The sequence below is a fragment of the Pholis gunnellus genome, assembly GCF_910591455.1.
Source record: "Pholis gunnellus genome assembly, chromosome: 19".
In the NCBI taxonomy this organism is placed as follows: domain Eukaryota; kingdom Metazoa; phylum Chordata; class Actinopteri; order Perciformes; family Pholidae; genus Pholis; species Pholis gunnellus.
Genome location: NC_136546.1, coordinates 19,317,644 through 19,338,635, shown reverse-complemented (window position 1 = coordinate 19,338,635; position 20,992 = coordinate 19,317,644). Strand labels below are relative to the sequence as shown.

Below are 20,992 nucleotides of genomic sequence, written 5' to 3'. Positions count from 1 at the left end.
TGGCGCGGGCTGCTTTCACTCCAACTCATCCTCGTAAAACTGCTCGTATGATATCTTACTAAAAGTTACTTTAGTTTTCCTACAAAAGGTCAATTTCAGCTCGTTACACGGGGACAGTATTTTCAAAATAAACTTCCGTCTTCACATGAAACAACTCAGGTTTAGGCAATAAGACTTCTCTGTTCATTTATGACACGAAGGACGTGTAGTTCAAGACGTTATTTACCAAAATGACAGAGAAATATGTTCTGGAGAAGTTAAGACAATAAAAAATGAGTAGAGTCAATGATTTCTTAATGTGTTCAGTTTAACATTGTATTCATAACATTACCTCTTCTGTGACATCATTTCTCTTTTTATATGGTTTTAAAAGGCTGGACTGGTGCCAGTTCAGCTCTCCTGTCCAACACAAATTACCACCAGAATATAAACCAATAACACTTAACATCTTGTCAAATTCAGCCGTTTAATTAGTATTGAATCTGGCAAGTGATTCTTTTTTCTTTGACGTCTCTCCGGCTGCCAAAAGGAGCCAAACTGTCCGGTGACTTTTGAGATTTATCAGCCACTGTGGCTGTTGGACCGCAGACGGGTTCATTTCCCCAACATGTTTCACAAATGAGGCCCTGTGAGCGCAGAGGCCAGAGTCTAGTTAGCCGACCTGTGGCCCCGCTGTGCAGAGAGACTCGTATAAAACATTGTTATTATTATTATTCCCTCCCCGGGAGCCGGTTATAGCCGCGCTGAAAAACTCATTTCCCTCTCCTCTTGTCCATGTGAATACCTCCCGATAGCGAGCGGGAAGGAGAAAGGAACAATGACTGCATTGCATATGACGGGGAAATGAATAATTTCGACCGCGCGAGCGAGCGTGTGCACGCGTGCACGTGAGTAAACGTGTGGCGTCGGGCATTGTGCGTGTGCGATTGGGCGTTGTGATGCACGAGGCGAGCACACAGATTGGTGCATCGATCTCGTTTCCTCGAGGAAACGGAAGAGAGAGAGAAACTGAGACAGCCATGGAAAGAGATTCAGCTGCAAAGGAAGTTGCAATGAATTAGTAAAAAAACCACTGAAACATGCTGATAATCGTACAGGGAAGGACATGTGGAGAAGAGAGACGTCAACATCTGTCTCTGCATCTCCAGACTGATGCTTGGTACCGTGTTCACAGTCCAGTCTGATGCTGGAAGTCATCAGCTCACAATGAAGGAACTAAACAGTAAATAATAACACTTATTAAGCTTCATTTGGCCAAAACACACAGACATCACCCGGCTGATGGAGAACAAATGACAACACGATGACAAAATGAAAGTTGGACGACATTCCTTCAGAACGGGACAAACTGGTGACGAACAAATATTCACACTTAAGTGTGGTTTGGTCAAAACAAAGCCGTAAGTCACAGAGTTAGATCTGCTCTCCTCAAATCAGACTCAAACACAGCGAGTGTAACTTCATTCAAAACTCCACAGAAACCAAGTAAAACTCATCAAACCCGTCTCGGTTACTCCGGTCTTTCCATCTCCAACAATCGCCACCACTGGCTCTTAAATAAAGAGCCTTACTCCAGAGATACGTGAACATGTGCCGGTGTATACGGCCTCACACATGTTTGAATCCGGTCTTGTAGATCTAGATCTAATCTCATAGTGCTTATTTTTCACAGTGCTATAAGTAGATTATAACACATTATAAGTGTGTTTATAATGCGTTATGGACGTGGTGTCGTAGAAAGTGCTGCACAGACAACAAACCAGCAGTCTGGGTGCGATCGCAGCCCAACAGTGTTAATGAAGCACCAGCGCTCACGATCTGCTGACACACATGGATCCTTCTTATCGCTTTAAAAGGCAGAATTTTGTATTGTGTCGTTTCGGTCTGGTTCCTCACACAGCGCCCGTCCACCACAGGTTCACCTTCATCCGTTACATAGTGTGTGTGTGTGTGTGGGGGGGAGGGGGGGGGGGGCACACTGAGAGGCAGAGTGTCCTTCAACAAACCAACAGATTGTTTCCTCTCATGTTTGGACTTCTGAAGGCAGAAACACCATAAAAGATCCCCCGCCAACCTGCCCGAGGACGCGGGCACCACACGGCTTCAAAGGCTCTCTCAGTGAGCGCGTGTGTGTGTGTGTGTGTGTGTGTGTGTGTGTGTGTGTGTTCTCCCCTCTGTGCAAGACACACCATTTTTCTTGTGTGCACATGCAGATGAGGGTGTGATCCTGCATATAAGCGCTTGTGTGTGCGTGCGTGTGTGTGTGAGAACAGGAGTGGCGTTCCTTACAGGAAGTAGTAGTCGTGCCGGTCGGTAAACAGGAGCGCAGGCTAATCCTGTGAGAAATGGGAAGTGTGCATTAGCATTTGAATAGCGCACGCGGTGCCACAAGTACTGCTGACAGAACTAACACATCCTCAGTCCTGGCTTGAGACTCGCACACAAATACGCTGCATATATTCAGAGCTGAAAGGGATTTAAATATATATATATATATATTTATATATATCTCTGCAGAAAACAAAACAAACACCTGCTGTTTGTCTTTGGCATAGTTATCCACCGGAGGTTTCACATTTACAAACCTGCATATTCTCACCTGCAAGCTGTGTGACTCAACCGCGGGGCTACATTCACATGCACATTAATAATGTGATTATACTGTAATTAGGCCAATAATGAGGGTAAGAGCCCATGTAAACAACATCTGATCACATGCAAGTTATGCATAATCGCGGGAACATATGCTGGTGTCTGGATGAAAACCCTGCTTTCCCCCGATTGTATTGTGCTGCCGTGTAATTAGGATTTAGACTTTTTCCAAACCAAAAGGATAAAACAGACAAAGTGACAAGTTCTCCAGGAACCTGAATTCTGCATTTTGTCAGCCTGAACCTTTTGGGTCGTAGTTCCTGCCCTCCAAGAGGTCTGTGATTAAAAAAACAGACTTCATGGAGGTGTGGAGTCAAACACACACAAACACACCAACAGCACCTTGTGTGCAGCATTCATTCACACAATAGATTACCAGAAGTATAAATATCATGTAGACTTCCCAACTGGGAATCAATTATTGTATATCTTTACTTCTCATACTGCAGCTGCGCTTACTAAGTTATTTCAAGCTCAAACACACACACACACACACACACACACACCCACACACACACACACACACACACACACACACACACCGACCGTAAAGAGCTGAACTGAACGTGCAACACACAGCAGTAACATCACTACCTTGCTGCACCTGCAAAGGTAAAAACCAGAGACTGTATGTAACAGTGAATGTGAATTCCAAATGTGAATGTTCCTTCAGACGCACTGGAAACGGAACAGAAATGCACAAGAGGGACTCTGTGAACTCCTGAGGCTCAGTAGTTCGTAGTAGTATCTGGTCAACAGGAGACATATGAGCCAGGACCTACCAGGACCGACCAGGACCTACCAGGCTGCTACTCGACAGTCGGTCAAACACAACACTGGAGACCGCTTGTGAACAGCAAACAAGCCGTGCTGTTAATGTTAGAACTTGAGAGCTGCGGTCGATTACATCAGTTTTATTGCACTATTTTACTTATAAGGGGGGGGGGGGGGCAGGTTGGCGAGTACGATGTCCTCGACAGAACAGACGCCGACTTGGACAGCAGGGCGCATACCTCTGCTTCTACTACACGAGCTTGTGCGTCTGCACACAGACGTCTCGACGCGTATTTGTCGGCTCGTACCTGCACGGCTGCTCACAAGAGGACGACTGAGGAACTTTACGAGGACACAGAGAGAGAGAGAGTGTTATGGCCTTAAGGAAACGACTAGCAGTGTAGAGAACATTAGGTTGTTACACTGAGACGGGTATGTATGTCATTTATTTCCCATTTAATGTATTGAGCGCGCCGCACACACACACACACACCTTCCGTGTTTTATAAAGAGGAACTTTCTGTTTTGGTTTCTATAATTAGAACTGTATCATTTCTCTGATCCCGTTTGAATAATGTGCCGCTGCACCAGAAGGAGCCCTTCGTGTAGGTTCTTTAGTAATGAACGGAACCGACTGAGAGCTGCTGGTGATACGAGGCGGCCTGTACCTGCTGACAGATCCTACAGTTCTACACTGGGTGTGAAAAACTGAAGAATTAAGTTGGCAAATCCGTATCTGGCGCAGGTATTAGCCGTGTTACAGCGTGTGTGTCCTGACTTGCAAATGATACACACACACACACACACAAACACACACACACACACACACACACACACACACACACACACTCTCTCGATCTCAATATCTCACAGAACAAGTCCACACACGATCTTCTGCTCCTGCTGATCGGCTAAGTGGATGCAGCTGTTCCTTCTACTGAAGTACTTTAATTACATTTTCAAATGTCACATGTGAGGCATTTATGTGGTCAACGTACAATGAGAGCAACAGCAGATTAAAGCTTCAACGCCTGAATTATCCGCCGCTTGAAAAGCACCTCCTCCTCCTCCGAAGTGAAGACGGAACAACGTCTTCAGAGCTTTGTTGACACATGATTATCATACCGTTAATAACTGGCTTCTCTATTTTTTTTAACAAATGTTGAATTATGCAGAGTTTCTCCAGAGTTGCAATCATTCTGTTATTTAACCCACTATATTTTGGTTTTTTTTTTCTTCTTCTAATCATTTTAATCTCAGCCCATTCCTCTCCACCTCCATCATTCCAGATGTGCGCTCCCTCACCGGTCCACTAAAGCAGAGGCTGATGCTCCTGAACAACCCCTGACCTCCTCCCCCTGCACAGCGGGGGGGCACACAAGGCCGCCACTGTGCAGAAATGTGTTTCAAAAGGTAATTAGTTAAGATTCATTATCTGGGAACCAGGAACCTCTGCACAAACATCTGTGCTGATCCAATTAGTGGGTGAGACATTTCATAGGTGAAGTGAAAACTTTGGGAACTTGAATATTCAAACCAAACTTCATACAATCCGTAGTTGAGATGTTTCAGTCTGAACCGACCGACACTGCCGTCCTCACTACACATCTGCATTTGAGCTCAACTTTTGTGTTCCTATCTTTTTGAACAATAAAACGACAAACAGCCTATAATGAAACATTGAAACATTTTATGAATCAGCTCTTTTGATTACAGAATATGAATTTGTGATGATATGATGGCGTTATCTGGTCCCATAGTAATAATAAATAATCATCCAAAATGATGTGAAATTGTTTCGTTTTAAGTATACAAACCTTACATTTGACCCCAAACCCAAATCACTGAGTATCTCCTCTTATCTGTGTGAATGTAGGCTGATGATGATCGCTGTGGATGAGGGGAGACCCGGACTGTAGAAACATGGAGGACTCTGAGGAGAGGACGCGCTCCCTATAGAGGTGCAAACGGCTCATTCTAAGCTAGAGGAACAAAACACAACAGCTCTTAGTTTCAGATGATTGTACACTAATAAAAACACGGTTATGAATGATATATTCCATTTCTGACCATAAAGCCCCCTAAATCCTTCACACTGGTGCTTTTATACCCGACTGCCTCTGCAGGCCTTTGTCTGTCTAGAGTCTTTAACAAAATAGAACAACCACCTGTAGCTCTAAAGCGACTGTAACAGGTCACACGTGAACACACACACACGGTGTATTTACGCCGTTTTGCTCAGACCTCCCTGAAAGCTTTCATCCAGCTTCGCATTTGCATTTCACATTTTCAGCCATTTCTACTGACGCTCACGTCCAAAATGACACCAGAGTGAGTATACACGCTTCAGTTCACGGACCACCTGCGTTACGTCACAGCGTGCCGCTGTTCCAACCGAACAAATAGTCCAACAAACACACACGTATATGTCGGGGAGGCTGTACACGCAGCTCTTCTGCGGCGCCGATGTCGCTACAGACTCACTTGTCACTTTGACACAGACTGCTGAGTCTCGCCGGGCGGTGCACGAGCTGAATATGCAGCAGCCCTCACAAATGCATTGCACACACACACACACACACACACACACTGGTACAAATGTTTTTTCCATTAAAAAAATCTTTGCATCGATTCCTCGGAAAATCAATTCATGCCATCATTAAAGTACACTGAGCTGGGTTGATTGTGCTTATAAATAAAATAAATAAATGATTGTTTGTATGTGGTGCAGGTAAGTTTCATTATGTATATATATATATATATATATATATATATATATATATATATATATATATATATATATATATATATATATATACACACACACAGTATATATATACACTCATATGCTCAAACCTCCCCTACATCACTCCATTAATTACATTTTCAGAAGCACTAATAATGTGTAAGTCTGACATCATGTAATCCTACTAAATGTATCCAATAGTGTCTGTAATGCAAGTTATGTGCTGTTAATACTACTTTATGATATTTCTGTGTCCTATATTCCTGCAGAAAAGTGTTTTCTCAAAAATCTAGTTTGTGTGTGTGTGTGTGTGTGTGTGTGTGTGTTTGTAGTTCAATAAAAACAAGGTAAGCAAGGCCCGATCAATACAATTCATCCCACCAGCCACAGTTAACATGCTGCAGGTCTTTTGCATAACAGACATCCTGCAGTGCACAACTGGGCGCGGACACCAGGCCGGGTCGAAAATGAACCTAATTATCATTAAAAAAGGAGCCACAGTAGCTGTTCATGATTTCATACAATGATAGCAGCTCCTATAGAGGATGTGTGTGTGTGTGTGTTACAGGAGCAGCACTTATAGTCTTATCTTAGGGAAGAAGAAGTCAAGTAGAGCCACTACAGACAGGATTATATGAATATCCTGTAAAGCCATATGAGAGGATACAAGTACGTTTACCCGACTTAACTTCTTAGGGTTTGGCACTCTTGGTCACATTTGGTGAATTTAACTCTCCTACATTTCAGAAGAAACTTTGTCTGAATTACTTGCAGTTGAAGAAGTCGTCTTCAAAACATGAATAAAAAGTCTCATAAAATAGAAATCTCTGCAATTTCACGCTTTAGTGCCAATTAGTTGCTGCAACAATTAAAACACATTAACTCTATCATTTCCTTCCATTAAGTACATTTTACTGGCAACGTGTTTGATTTTTACTTAATTTCAAACCTTGTATTCGTTGTGGCTTTGCTATATTTAATGAAGACTTTGAAGACTTTTTTTCCAGCATTGAATCACAAACTATCCAAAACTACAGAGATATCTCAGTCTTCATCGGGATGTAAAAGACATAAACATCCACATTAAACTCACCTTAATATGGGTTTATTATAAGAGATACAGCCTGCAGTGAGAATGATGTTAACTCAAGTACACACACACACACACACACACACACACACACACACACACACACACACACACACACACACACACACACACACACACACACACACACACACACACACGCACACACACACACACACACACACAGTATAGAGGTTGTGTCTCTACTTCACCTGGTTGAACGCTGTCTCTCCGCCTCCTGCTACTGCTCCTCCTCCTCCTCCTCCTCCTCCTCCTCCTCCCCCAGCACCGGTACCGAGCTCCGGCAGCCTCCTCCGGCTCAGCACCAGCAGGTAAACCAGCGCCCCCAGCCACACCAGCACCGCCACGGCCACCGCCAGCCTCCGACAGAGACGCTTCATTTTCCGGTCAGGAGGAGCCGGCGGCGCCCGCTGCCCGGCTGCTGTCAGAATCCCATTTTTATAGAAGCGAGAAAAACAAACAGGAAAACAAGCAGACTGAACCGGACCACCTCCTCCAACTCAACACAAGTCTGCCCGGTCCCGCTGACGGTGGAACACTGACTACAGAGCGCGCGCGCTCTCTCTCTCTCTCGCTCTCTCTCTCAACTCACAGAGGCTCGAGCGCTTCTCTGACACGCCTGACAGCCGTGTGCGCGTGCGTGCGTGTGTCTGTCTGTTTCGCACAGCGTGTTTCGCTCGTGGAGGGACTCGTGGACCCTCATGGAGGTTTGAATGGGAGAGCATGGAGCTCCACCTGCCGACACACACAACTACTCCACCAGAGTAGAACACAATAGAATAGAACCGGATGAAAGAGAAGAGAATGAGAGAGAATAGAATAGAAGAGAATATAAAAAATAGAATAGAAGAATATAGAAGAGAATGAGAGAGAATAGAATAGTGTAGAAAAGAAGAGAATAATATAGAAAAGAAGAGAATATAAAAAATAGAATAGAAGAATATAGAAGAGAATGAAAGATAAGAGAAGATAATAGAGCAAAATGAAAGAGAATAGTATGGGAGAGAAGGGAATTGAATGAAAGAATATAGAAGAGAAAGATAAGAGAATAGAATGAAAGAGAAGAAATAATAGAATAGCCAGAGGAGAGACACAGAGGAAAACCGAAAATTAATCTGCAACAAATCTGACCATGCATTCATAATTTAGGTCACTTTTCTAAGCAAACAAGTCTATAAATTCTAATATTTAGGCATTCTGTCCACAAGAAATGAAATGCTTATTAACATAAAACCACAAAACAGCCAAAACACCACAATACATGTAAAAAACTAAACTTCTTTTTGGTGTTTAAATAAAGTGTAATTAATCATAAATACAGATGTGGATCAATATAATACAGACGCGATACCTTTTATACACGCCTTGTATTGGATTATTTCGGTCAAAACAACCCTCGTCTTGGTGGTTATGCTATTGGATTCTGGGTAAAATTCACCCATTACTCCCAGTATTAACCCCGTCATTGTTTAATGTGTAGAGAGAAGAGGAATATGAGAGATGAAGAGCGGAGGATGAGGAAAGAAAAGATGGAGAGAGGAAGTGAAAGAAGACGAGAGGGATGGAATGAAGAGGAGAGCTTTATTCTTGGGTTGCAGCCTCATGAAGAGACAAGTTGATGAGAAGAAAGTTATCACGTTTCATCTCAATAAATCATCACGTGGTTCCATTTAGCAGCAAAAATATAAAAAAAGATCCTCCTCATGTGAATCAGAGGAGAACCTGTGTTAGTGCGCCATCTAGTGTTCAAACTCTGTCTCTTTTTACAGATTAATACCAAATATAAATGAATATTTAATACATTATGACGTATTAGGTCAGATTAAGCTACCAGTATATAAAGCAGTTAACAGTATCACCACCTACAACAACACTGATGCTGACATATTCATGCATCAGTATTCTTAATTTGCCATTCTGAACAGAGTACTTTGAGTACTTTTTATATTTTGACGGTAGTACTTTTCTACTTCTTCATTTAGAGAAAACGTCCTTTAAAGAGATGTTTAGTTAAATTACAGACATTTAGAAGACTCTACAGGTGAATAGAGTCAAACAATTATTATAATTAGTATTTCCTATATTTTAAATACAAAATACATGTATTGTATTTTGTTACATTTTCTGGCACCAGTATTTTGTATTTTACTTTAATAGATTTATTTGAGGGGTATTTTGATGTATTTTTGCCCATCAAGGCAGCACACATCGCTTCCTGTTTTCCTACACTATGGAGTTTCTTTTCTTTCTTTATTCAACTCCAGTGTTAGTTAGAACCGACTGTTTTTGGTGTTCTCCAAAAGAAGAAAGACACGGATCACCTTGCTCTGAGAAAGGGAAGGATAACTCATGAGACCGAACTCTCTTTCAACCTTTATTGCACTGTACGTTTTTACAGAGTGTTGTGAATTGAATGGACCGCTGAGTCCTGTTAAATGCTGTGTTGAGACTACCTTCATTGCTGTGCTTGCTTCTTGTTTCTCTGTTTAACATGTGACACTGGTTTTGTTCAATCATTTATTCAATTCTGAGTCTACACCCACATCCATCATTTTTGGGTCCGTCAATGCACCCACACACTCACACTAACCACCCTAGATGTTGACTCGACGGCGGATAACAGCCTTGTGAATCTCCCCCAGCAGAGTTTCCTTGTTGTTCTTTATGTTGGCTTTAGCCGTCTCCAACACAAATTCAATCTTCTCCCGGCTGTACGAAAGCTGGAAGGTGGAGAACTCCTCCATCTTTGCTTTGGCCTCCTTCGCATCTGGACCAGAATAAAACCGTTAACGACTCTGAACGTATTTGACATCAGTGGTTTTGTGTTGTGAGCTTGGGTGTAACACACCTTTGCAGTTTCGTCTGTTGAAGAGTGGCATGTAAATAATCGTGGGTTCCTTCTTTTTTCCCCGGAACACGTAGCAGTCCTTCGGCCACTCTGTCTCCTCCAGGATGTTGTCGTCTATTTCTGGGAAAGGCTTATTCGCTGCCATTGCATATTCTCTGGCATTAGTCAGAGACTACAGAGAACAGTTTGAATTATTTTATGACATGTGTTGCTCCGAAGGCTCCGTTAATATACCTACATCACACATGAGCAACCACAAACGCTCACTTTACAAACGCCTCACCTTGAAGGCGTCATCAGCCCCGTAGTCCAGAGCAATGAGAAGGTCTGCGTCTCTCTTTCCTCCCAGGAAGGGAGGGTAGGGCGTGTTGAGCATCAGACCGGCGTCTATCAGCTGCAGGCGTTCCTTAAGTTTGATACAAGATGGCACCGCAGCACCTTCACAACAGCACAGATCACAATGTAGCAAATGTTTATTCTCATTCAATTGTTTATTAGCATATATCTGGCAAATCACAGGAGTGTAGATGTGATACATGTACAGGTATTCGGCTCAGTGACAGAGGTTCACCTGGGTATTGGTAGAGGAAGTTTTCAGTTGTTCCCCATTCCCATTTCCCAATCAGCGGGAGGACTTTCTGGATTAGCAACGAAACTGAGAAAACAGAGAACCCCCAAATGATCAAGTGACTGTAAGTAATGAAAAACTTAAAGCTGCATTTTTACAATTGTTTTGCCACTAGAGGGAAGCAGAGCAAGCTGTAAACACAACGTCTGCCTATAAACATGTTGTTTTTAATGCTAACGCACTAATATGACATAAAGACGGACACGCAGAGAACAAAACCTCAAGCCTCCAAAAATAGAAGCACATTTTCTGCTTTGCACACAATTTGCAATTCAATATTTTTTTGCAGCACACTGCACAGAGTTCTCCAGATAAGACACATGAATTGAACATAAACTCTTTTTTTGGCTTTTTCAAAACACTGCCATTTAAAATGCCAGACCCATGGACCAATTGTCAAATAGTGAGTACCTGTTAACAACTATAACGAAATACCGACAAGGCAGCGAGAGGCCTGTTAAAGAACTTGTATTAGCAGTTGAAATAAACTGTTCATTCATGTTTTCTATTTTTTATATGATTTTTCTGTGTTTATGTACTAAAATTCAAAATGCAGGTTGACAGAGATATGTCTCCAAATGAATACAAATAAGTCTTAAAATACTCATTAGACATTATAATATGTTAACAGCTTGTTGCACTGTCCCGTAAAAATTCAGCTTTCAATTTAAACGAAGGTCTTTACAGCCAGAGATCCTGTCTGGTAATTAGTGCAGCTATTGCGCTAAGCTTCGGTTAATTATCTTTCTTATTCATGTTTATGCCCTCAGTTGGCCCAAATCCCGTATTTAGAGTATTTTCAGGGCCATAATACTGTGAAACAGATGTTAAAAAACGCAATTGCATTGGTTAACAAGTTGCAGACAGGAGCAGGACAGCAGGGACGTGCGGTCTGCCTCACGTGTCATCATGAAAAGTAAAGAACAAATAATGAAAAAATGAAATAAAACTTAATATTTCTCTAGCCACGGACCTGCAGGACAGACGGCAGTCAGAGAATGGTATGACTCGGGTACTGACCATTGTCTTTGGTTGGCGCTTCATCCAGACTCCGGCTCCAGGACCGTATCGGTGCCAACAGTTCCTGACGCCACTGCTCAAGAATCCGTTTTTGTTCTTCTTGGCTGTTCTTTCCCAAAAATACCAACAACGGGTTTAAATTCATTTTTTCTGGAAAAGAGGGAAGATGATTCATTGTTGGGGGATTATTTTTGATCGCCCAGCAAACGTTTCAGATGATCCCCATCATCGCTAATCTGAGCACCTTTTAACGTGTTCTGCAGGTTGTCCAGGTCAGATAAAACGGAGGGATCTTCAGTGTTTGCTCTGATCACTTCTGTTAGCTTCAAAAGACTGCGGTAGCCACGCATGTAACGGTCCATGACGTCCCACACATTGGTGATCTGCTGTGGAACTGTTAGAAATATAAATCTACATGCCAAAAAAAACACACAACGTCGTAGTGTATCATACGAGCTATCGCTCTATAAACCTGCATACCTTCAGTCCAGAGAAACACTACATCCAGGAAGTTGTTTTTAACAGTAGCAGCTGCACCCACCAGACCTGAATACACAGACACATCTAGTCATTTCTACTGCGGAACATTTGAAATGTTTCGTTACTTTTTCCCCAATTGCGAGACAAATTAAGATTTTTTACCTTTCAGCCAGTCGGGCATTACATTGAGCAGGCTTCTTTCATCGGCAATAGCGCTGCCCACTATACCTGCATGACACAGCGGAAACATACAGGACAGCACTGTAAAACTGACACTTCTGCTGACAATGACATCTTCTAGCATGCAGTATACTTTAAGTTAACTCCAATGGGAGAAGTAAATATGAACACATTACGCAAATGTCACAAACGGTGTCTTGCGGTTAAAGAAATAGCCAGACTACAACTTTAAAGTCACATTTCTTTCAGTACAGTTGCTTATGGACAGATGTCCTTGTTTTTAGACATACCTTGCAGCTTGATCATGTCCATCTCTGGCCGTTTACCTCCACGATCTGCTGCATGGTTGCCGCCCAAATGAGAGGTGTTGATGAAGAAACCCAGCTCTGTGAAGCCAGCCTCATGAGGAGTCATCTCAAACCATTGACCTGAGCCAAGCACAGGTACACAGAGGCAGAACGACTGAGAAAGTAGACCTTACAAAAAATACTTACAGAGTTAGAAACCCGATTGATTACCAAGAAAGAATGAAAATCTGAACTTATCTACAGCTGCAGTCTGTAGTCCTTTAATATGTCATTTTGCATCTTTGCACAGTTTGAGTTGTGTGCACGTTTGTCTGCATAGTTCTGTGTGTTCGGTACCTTTTACCGGGCCGTTGTGCAGGCAGTCTTTGTTTACCGCGCTGTAGACGGGATAGGGGTTGAAGGCGTTCTTGCCATCCGCGGAAAGATTTCGAAGATCCAACTGCCAAGAAAGCGTCAGATAAGTGAACTGTGAACCTAGAAATGATGGTGTTCTGTTTTCTCTCTATTCACACATGGCTATAAAATATATATTTGTATATTTACATGGCCCATCGGCATTTAGTTTTGAAGCTTATATGATATGAAGTATTTACAGGAGTTCACTTGCTCCACCTCCTGTAATGTTTTTGCACTTTACCTGTTTCATGATGCCAGCCGACGTCATGAGCCCCCAGATGTCAGAGAGAGAGAAGTCCTCCTCCTCCGCTCTCTCGTCCAGCCAGGCCAGAGCAGCCTCCAGCTGAACCCCAGGACCTGACAGCCTGGACACCGCTCTGGACATGTTGGTGCTCCAGTCTGGGTCACTGTAGATGGAGGACATGGACCTGTGAGAGAGAGAGAGAGAGACAAAACGAAATTTACTCGAAAGAAACTGACAATTACAGCAGCAGCCTGTTGGGAAAACCAGCAGAACATGACACATGACTGCACACATTTACCAGGCAGAGCCAGAAACTCCTCCCAGGTAGAGCAGAGTGTCCAAAAGACCTTCCTGTTCCATCTGATAGAGGGAACCCATCAGACCCACAGCTGCCCTCTGACCCCCACCTGATCCCAAGAGTGCGATGTGAGGGACGGATTCCTGGATGGAAAGAGAGAGAGAGGGAGGAATGGGAGATGATAGTAATGATGGTTACAAATAGTATAACCCCAGTTCTATGAGCACAGGTGGAGCCCTCTACTGGACACCATGGATACTACTCTCCTCTAATCACAAACAAGCATCCTGAGTGTATTTGAGATTTCCTCAGACGTACCGGTGAGCACCTGATTCCCAGTCGGTTGAGTGACCTCAGAACAACTTTTTTCCTCTTCAGGACAAATTCTTGCTCCCCAGCAGACGTCAACTGGGACTGACGCACATAATGCTGTAACACACACACACACACACACACACACACACAGAGTAGTATTATAAAAGGTGCACATGCAGCAAACAAGAGGCACAATTATACGGTTGAAAACCATTTTACACCGTGACATTGAACCTTTCTACGAAACGGTATCACGTCATCAGCGAAAAGTATGTTGAAAAGTAAATTAGCGTAGCACTTAGGAGCAATATACAACATTTAGGTCATTAATGTAGCAGCAAACAACTGTCTACCTGAGCAGAGAATGAAGCCCCTCCCACTCTGTGTGTGTTGTAATGTTTGTTGACGTAGCCGGGTTGCCTGCGTTTAGGGCACGTTGGAGCATAGTCAGGTTTAACCCTCAGGTAAAAACTCTTAGCTTCCTCAGCACTGTTAGCATTGTTAGCACCGTTTATCCAGGTCATCCAGGTTAAGAACCGCTGAGAGGCGAACAACATGCTCCAATGGCAGACAATGGCTGTGATATGTGTAAATAACACAATCAAAGGCCTACAGCACGTCTTGTCTTCCAGCTTTTAGGGCGTTAACTAATAATATTGGTCCAAAATGATGCACTAACCTCTCCTAGTATCTTTTATTTACTGTAGAATTTCAGAATGTGTATCTTTATCCTGCTGCGTAATATGTACCAACATCCTGACTGGGAAACTGCTCCTGAAACTGGCTTATAGAGCGGTCCTATAGGCTACTAATAACACAGGAAAGCACTTTAAGTCTTCACACTATAGGTAAATATACAAACACACCACCTTAACCCTACAGCTGGAATATGATTGGAGTATTACAGGCCAACTATGAAGAGATGCATAGACCAAGTATGATTTTATAACAGTACAGTCACAACTGACGCAGCATAACATGCTTTAAGTTCCTCGTCTCCTCACCTCCAGAGGGGTCGATGAGTTCACCTCCGTGTTGGGCGTAGAGGTCGGCGTCCTCCCTCTCATCTGAGGAGCGAGTGTTGACGCGTCCTCCTTGTTGTCCACAGGTTGTCCCAGAGGTCCTAACATCACAGCACAAGCACAGAGCAGCCCAGCAACCCATCTGGCGTTTCCACAGACCATTGGTTGGAGGTGTGGATAATTCTGTGAGAGGAAACGGGTGGAAAGGCTCACAAAGCTAATGAATATGAGCGCACCTCCTTTTGTATACACTGCTGTCACATCTTCATGACCAATTGCAATCACAATGACGTCAAATAGATACAACAGGATCGCGCAGTAATAGAACAAATAACACATGTTTGACACACATCTTCTTTGGGTACAACATGCACATCTAAATGTCCTTCACATCACTCCAACAGCGCGTTTATCTGCACAGCAAAGCACAACAAGAAGATTGTATATATATCCCAAGAATGAGGGAGAGAACGAAGGTCCCACAACTGGTCCTTACATATCAAGTGATTCATGCAACAAGTGAATCATGTCATTTTAAAAATGTCTTTACTTCTTAGAGCACTTGATAGATTAGAATGTGTTCCTGCTGTAACAGATGATCTAATCAGGAGACGATGACGTGACGTGTCATTGTGAAGTGACCATAGATACAGTGTGTGTTAAACTCATGTATGTAGTTTCTTTGGTGACTTCAACTTCAGCTTGAGAACTTCTCATTGAGATGACGTTAACCCAATAATACAGTCAAACAACCTCTACAGCTGACGGAATAAACTTGAGTTATACAAACTTCAGCAGTCTGCTCCCAGGTTTCTCACTGTATGTGACAGCAATGTAAATAGGAACATAGAAGAACTAAACATTGTTTTAAATATCACAGTCACAGGACCCTTGCAGACCACTGCCCAGCCATAACCGAGGCCTCTGTTTTCACTGAATTGATTGGACCCATCCAAAGGGGATTCAGCCAGAACACCGTTCTGTGATCGTCATCTCTGCTTGTGTGGACTCGCTGCCTGACAAACCAGCGCTGCAGAGGTCTCATGTTGAACAGACCCAAAAGGTACCACGGCTGCCATCGGGCCGAGTAAACCATAAATTACCGTGCTCCCGGTGGTGCGTCTTCTGCCACATCACCCAAGTGGCTGTATTGATTTGTACGCGTCTCCCGTGGGTCGAACACGTCCTGCATGGACTCTAACTTTAGCTCAAGACACAGAAACACTTGAGTCCTGATGGGCACCTTGCATCGTAGTCCCTGTCATCAGTGTGAATGGGTGTGAAAGGGTGAATGATGACAACCAGGGGGGAAAGACGAGCAGACGCAGCACAGGAGGCGGATCCCCAAGCTCGGGTTGGGGGAGGTGATAGAGTGTATTATCCAGTGCAGGTGCTGCAGCCACGAGCACCTGCAGCCCATCAGCTAATTAGAAGGAGCATATGTTCACAGGGCTGAAGAACACGAGGATCTCCTGAACCTCTGGAGACAGGAGACCCCTCTCCTCTGCTCTGCTCTGCCCAAACAGGACGGAGGAATCGTCTCACTGGGTGTAGACCGAAGGCCAAAGACCCTGACTGAGGAATCTTTTGTTGAGTTTGACCCCATGCCCCTCTACCCTATATCCTGTTTATTAAAGGACACGTTTTGTTACATGGTTACTGTCTGAGTCACCTGTTTTATCTCTGAATCTTGCCTCCTCATCCCCCGGTGTTGCCACAACATGTAGCGTTGAAGCCCTTTGAGTGGTCGGAAGACTAAACGCAGCTATACCAGTACAGTCCATTTACCGTTTACTATGAACGTCCTGCAGTTCCTTCTGGTCTCCCTCTGGCCCGAGGCAGAGAGTGAGGCTGGCGAAAACGTTTGTTTGCGGCGACGTGGCAGCTCTCTCTCCTCTCCGTCCGGTGTGGATTCACAGCAGGTGTGGGTGTCCCTTTTCATCATGCGTGAAACACTTTTTTTAAGAACTTCCCCGGCCAGCTGGCAACTCTCGACGGAGCTAATGTTAGCTAGCTTGGTGTTGGGAAAGGTCGTGATCTTAATAAGCAAAGAGGAATTCATATACATTTCATCTCTACAGCCCAATATCACACATTAGCTTCAGACGGCTTTACAATCTATACAGCGTGTGACGTCCTCTGGCCTCAGAGAACGGTCGGATAGTATCTACACAGTCCAATGACCACACCATCTGTTCTTCAGTACACACGTTAACATCAAGTATTGTCTGGTGGCCACATCTGTATCGAGTTACAATAGCTTTCGTCTGTTATCAGCTGCTTGACTGCAGCTGCTACGGGATGCTTTCAATGTGTCCTAAGATGAGCTGAGGATCTGATGTTCTCAACGTGAACCGGATCCGTTTCTTCAGCTTCATGAGGACGGACGGACTCGAGGGCCGGCGGGGGAGCGAGTGAGATAAAGGTCTGTGTTGAACTTCACTGGAAATGAAACAAATATACATTTTGCGTGCATATGGCAATCAAACATGTCATTGTATCGTGTGTTTAATAACATAGCACACTTGCAAAGTTACTGTAAAGCAGACTTTGATTTCAAAGTTACTGTTCTTAAATGCATAATAGAGATGTTCTTCATGATTCCGTCAGCATATAAGGAGACTTATAGTCCACATTACATCGTAGTACAGTGTTTGAAACGCTTTGAAACGTTCAAACCAACGCCACAGACAAGACAAGAAGTCACTCCAAGCTTAATGAAAACAAAAAGAATGAACATGTTTCTGAGTTTTCACTGTTGTAATATCTTGATCCAAAAAAACAAACGGAGACATGGAGGTCCATGCATGTTCCATTGTTCACGTTGTATAATGAACAATGTGGGTTTAGGGGCATTAATCATCTCATTGGTCTACGTGTTCTACGTGTGAGTTCGTTCATAGCCGATGCTGCCTCAACGCTTCCACTCGTCCGTGTTATCGACGCGTTGAACGAACGCGTGCACCAAAACGTCAGCTTGTTCCGTTACTTTAACAATTAAAAACGGAGTTAAAGGAAGTTGAGAGAACAAGTGAAATGATGAAGAAACTCTGCTGCTCATCTTAAAGTACGAGTATTATATACAAAAAGTATCACATGAGAGTACTCATTCTACGCATTCCATGTGTATCGTGCAACACTACAGCAGCTTTGTTTGTGTTAATCTGTGAATGTAGAATGTGAAACTGGTACATTAAACTCTTCTAGATAAACATCATAGCATCATATTGGAGGAAGATCAAATGAACTGAGTGATGCAACCATAATAATCATATCTCATCAGACATGCGAGACGCTCTGTGATCAGTTCTTATCCGTTAATGCTCGTTAACACAGCGGCAGTATTACAGACACGTCCTGCTGCGTTGTCAGGCCAGTGAAGTGACGCTGAACGACCGGGCGAGTCGACGCATTAGATATTATATAAAAGATCACATATTAAAATAGCTTATTAGCCTCTTAAGCTCATAATAATTAACTCTGACGGATGTTCGGTCATTTTGTTGTGAGTTTATTGTCGGAGAGAAAACCTTCCTCATGAGAAATAAGACACACACACACACACACACACACACACACACACACACACACACACACACACACACACACACACACACACACACACACACACACACACACACACACACACACACACACACACACACACACACACACTTTATTTTCCTCAGCAGAAAATGGAACATGATCAAATTAAAAAGGAGAAAATAGGACAGAATTATGTTCTTGCTTTTTTTTTTTATTATACATTTAACTAAATATGCCACTCTATGCTAAGGTGTAAGTAACTCAAACTGATATAAGGTTAAATAATGTCTTTTCTCTAAGAAGGTACAGAAAGATATTCCATTTCTCATTAGCACTCAAAAAAAAAAGAACAACAAAAAGGAACAAAGTTTTCCAAAATATCAAAATCAGAAGCAGAGCTCCCGTTATGCTGCGCTCTCATTGGATGAGAGCGGAGGGGTGCAGGGAGAACAGTAAGTGGTGCATGAGGATTAGCATAGTTCAGTGGTGTCTGCTCATAAGGGCTCTGTTCACCTCCACCCAGAGGTCATTCGCTAATTAAATTAAATAAAAGGACGCCGACGTTCAAGAACATCTTCCGCTTCCCGTTTCTCCAAATTGCCAAAAACCAAAAATATACAATTCATCATCATCATCATCATCATCAAATTGCATTTTCCTGTGATGCTGCAAAGTTCATTATTAATGGAGAGTCAGTACCTGCACCAAACAAATCACAACGTGCACTTTGAATGCGTCTACGACGTGTGATTAAATCAGATTTGAAAAAACAAGTTTGATTTTGGTAGAAACACACCGAGGAGGAGAGAAGTGAACAATATGCACAGCACAAAGTCCTGTGTGGGCTGATGAAGAGCAGGGGGGGGGGGGGGGGGGGCAAAATATAAATAAATTAAACCCACGAGGGGAACCACTCGACCTAAGAACCCGAGGGCGTCATCACTGTTTGAATCGGTGACGTCAGGAGATGAGACGACACACCGCTGGTCTCTCTGAACGAGCTCACCTGAACGAGTCCGTCTCTCTCTGTGTGTGTGTGTGTGTGTGTGTGTGTGTGTGTGTGTGTGTGTGTGTGTGTGTGTGTGTGTGTGTGTGTGTGTGTGTGTGTGTGTGTGTGTGTGTGTGTGTGTGTGTGTTCACCTCGTACGGTGCATCGACGTGTCATCACCGATTCAAAACGTCATCTCTGATCACTCGCAGAAATGACGCCATCAAATTATAACATTTCAAGAATTATCCCCCCCCCCCCCCAATCTGTAAATGAAGTGACCCCTGACCCCTGACCCCTAACCCTCCCCACACAACACAAGAAATAAATTATAGAAGGATTTAAAGGGGAGTGTGTGGTTTAAACTCGTGACTGGGACACTCGGTGATGAGCTTTGCTTCTCTAAATGACTGCATGGGGTTTTGGGGGCGAAGGACTCTTCATTTGAATCTAAACTTCAGTCGCGTTCCTCTTCACGTAAAACAACGGCACTACTCTGTAAGTGGAAAAAAAGGGGGGGGAAGGGAGGGGAGAGGGGGGGTCTGCTACACAGAGGATTCATCAGAGGGGGTTTCTTGTCCATCAAGTGCGGTTTTCATTGGATGTTTGTGTCAACAGTCCGTGTGAGCAGAGGCAGGGATTGGCTGTATTGTCTCTCCACGACACCGTGGTCCAGCAGTAAAAACACACCAGCCTCACCACACACACACACACACACACACACACACACACTGATGCTGGTACCATGCATGGTCAGTGGTGCTGCACCTGGACCTAAATGTAGGTGGAAGAAGAAAAAAAAAAAAACACAATAGAAGAAGAAGAAGAAGAAGAGGAAGAGGAAGGCGGGGTTACAGGTTTGATACTCCAACCCCGTTATGACGACCTGAGGAGCGGTCGTGGGATAGAGCCGCGACCGAGAGAGGGACCAAAAATAACCAAAAAAATAAAAGATTACGCTGTCGGGTGAGAATCCAAAGGGATCAGTTCAGCCAAACGCTTCTGTTCACGTTCCACGAACGAACAAAAAGAACGGCAGCGCGAGCAAAGAGGAGGAAACGTGCATAACGTACGACTGACTGGATGAGTCTCTGCGGCGCCCTTGATGGGGATGGGATGGGGGGGAGGGGGGGGGGATGGGAGGGGGGGGGGGGTTGGGTTAAGGCTGTGTGTGTGTGTGTGTGTGTGAACATGCGATACTGAACGTGGCCCCTGCACAACAGCCAGCGGGGCCCCCCGAGTGGGACGCTCCAACGCAGGAAGTCAAGACATCAACAGGGCGGCGTCAGAGCTCAGATCCTAAGTCGTCAGCGTCAGATGCAGGATGTTACCACGGCGCTCCCTCCTCCTCCTCCTCCTCCTCCTCCTCCTCCTCCTCCCTCCCTCCCACCCACCCATCACCCCATTTGTCATTCCTCCTAGCTCTCCTTCCTTCCTTC

The 20,992-nt window shown here is 43.9% G+C and overlaps 2 protein-coding genes across 2 annotated transcripts in view; both read right to left on the bottom strand.

Annotated features, from left to right (window-relative positions):
• The window catches only part of galnt14 (UDP-N-acetyl-alpha-D-galactosamine:polypeptide N-acetylgalactosaminyltransferase 14 (GalNAc-T14)), a 131,919-nt gene extending 124,079 nt beyond the window's left edge, over nucleotides 1–7,840 (bottom strand). The window contains exon 1 of the mRNA XM_079179944.1: nucleotides 7,472–7,840. Within this exon, the coding sequence (XP_079036070.1) occupies nucleotides 7,472–7,660 (189 nt within the window). The 5' untranslated portion in view covers nucleotides 7,661–7,840. The remainder of the gene's footprint in view (nucleotides 1–7,471) is intronic.
• Nucleotides 7,841–9,874: 2,034 nt separating this feature from the next.
• LOC306711727 (cytosolic phospholipase A2 gamma-like) lies at nucleotides 9,875–16,153 on the bottom strand (the record flags this gene model as incomplete). Its single annotated transcript, XM_079180744.1, has 14 exons — nucleotides 9,875–10,047; nucleotides 10,129–10,300; nucleotides 10,412–10,566; nucleotides 10,700–10,783; nucleotides 12,021–12,170; nucleotides 12,257–12,322; nucleotides 12,419–12,484; nucleotides 12,727–12,864; nucleotides 13,081–13,183; nucleotides 13,382–13,568; nucleotides 13,683–13,825; nucleotides 14,001–14,111; nucleotides 15,002–15,120; nucleotides 16,123–16,153. The coding sequence occupies 14 exons, from the start codon at nucleotides 16,151–16,153 to the stop codon at nucleotides 9,875–9,877; spliced, it is 1,698 nt and encodes a 565-aa protein (XP_079036870.1).
• Between the last annotated feature and the right edge of the window lie 4,839 nt (nucleotides 16,154–20,992).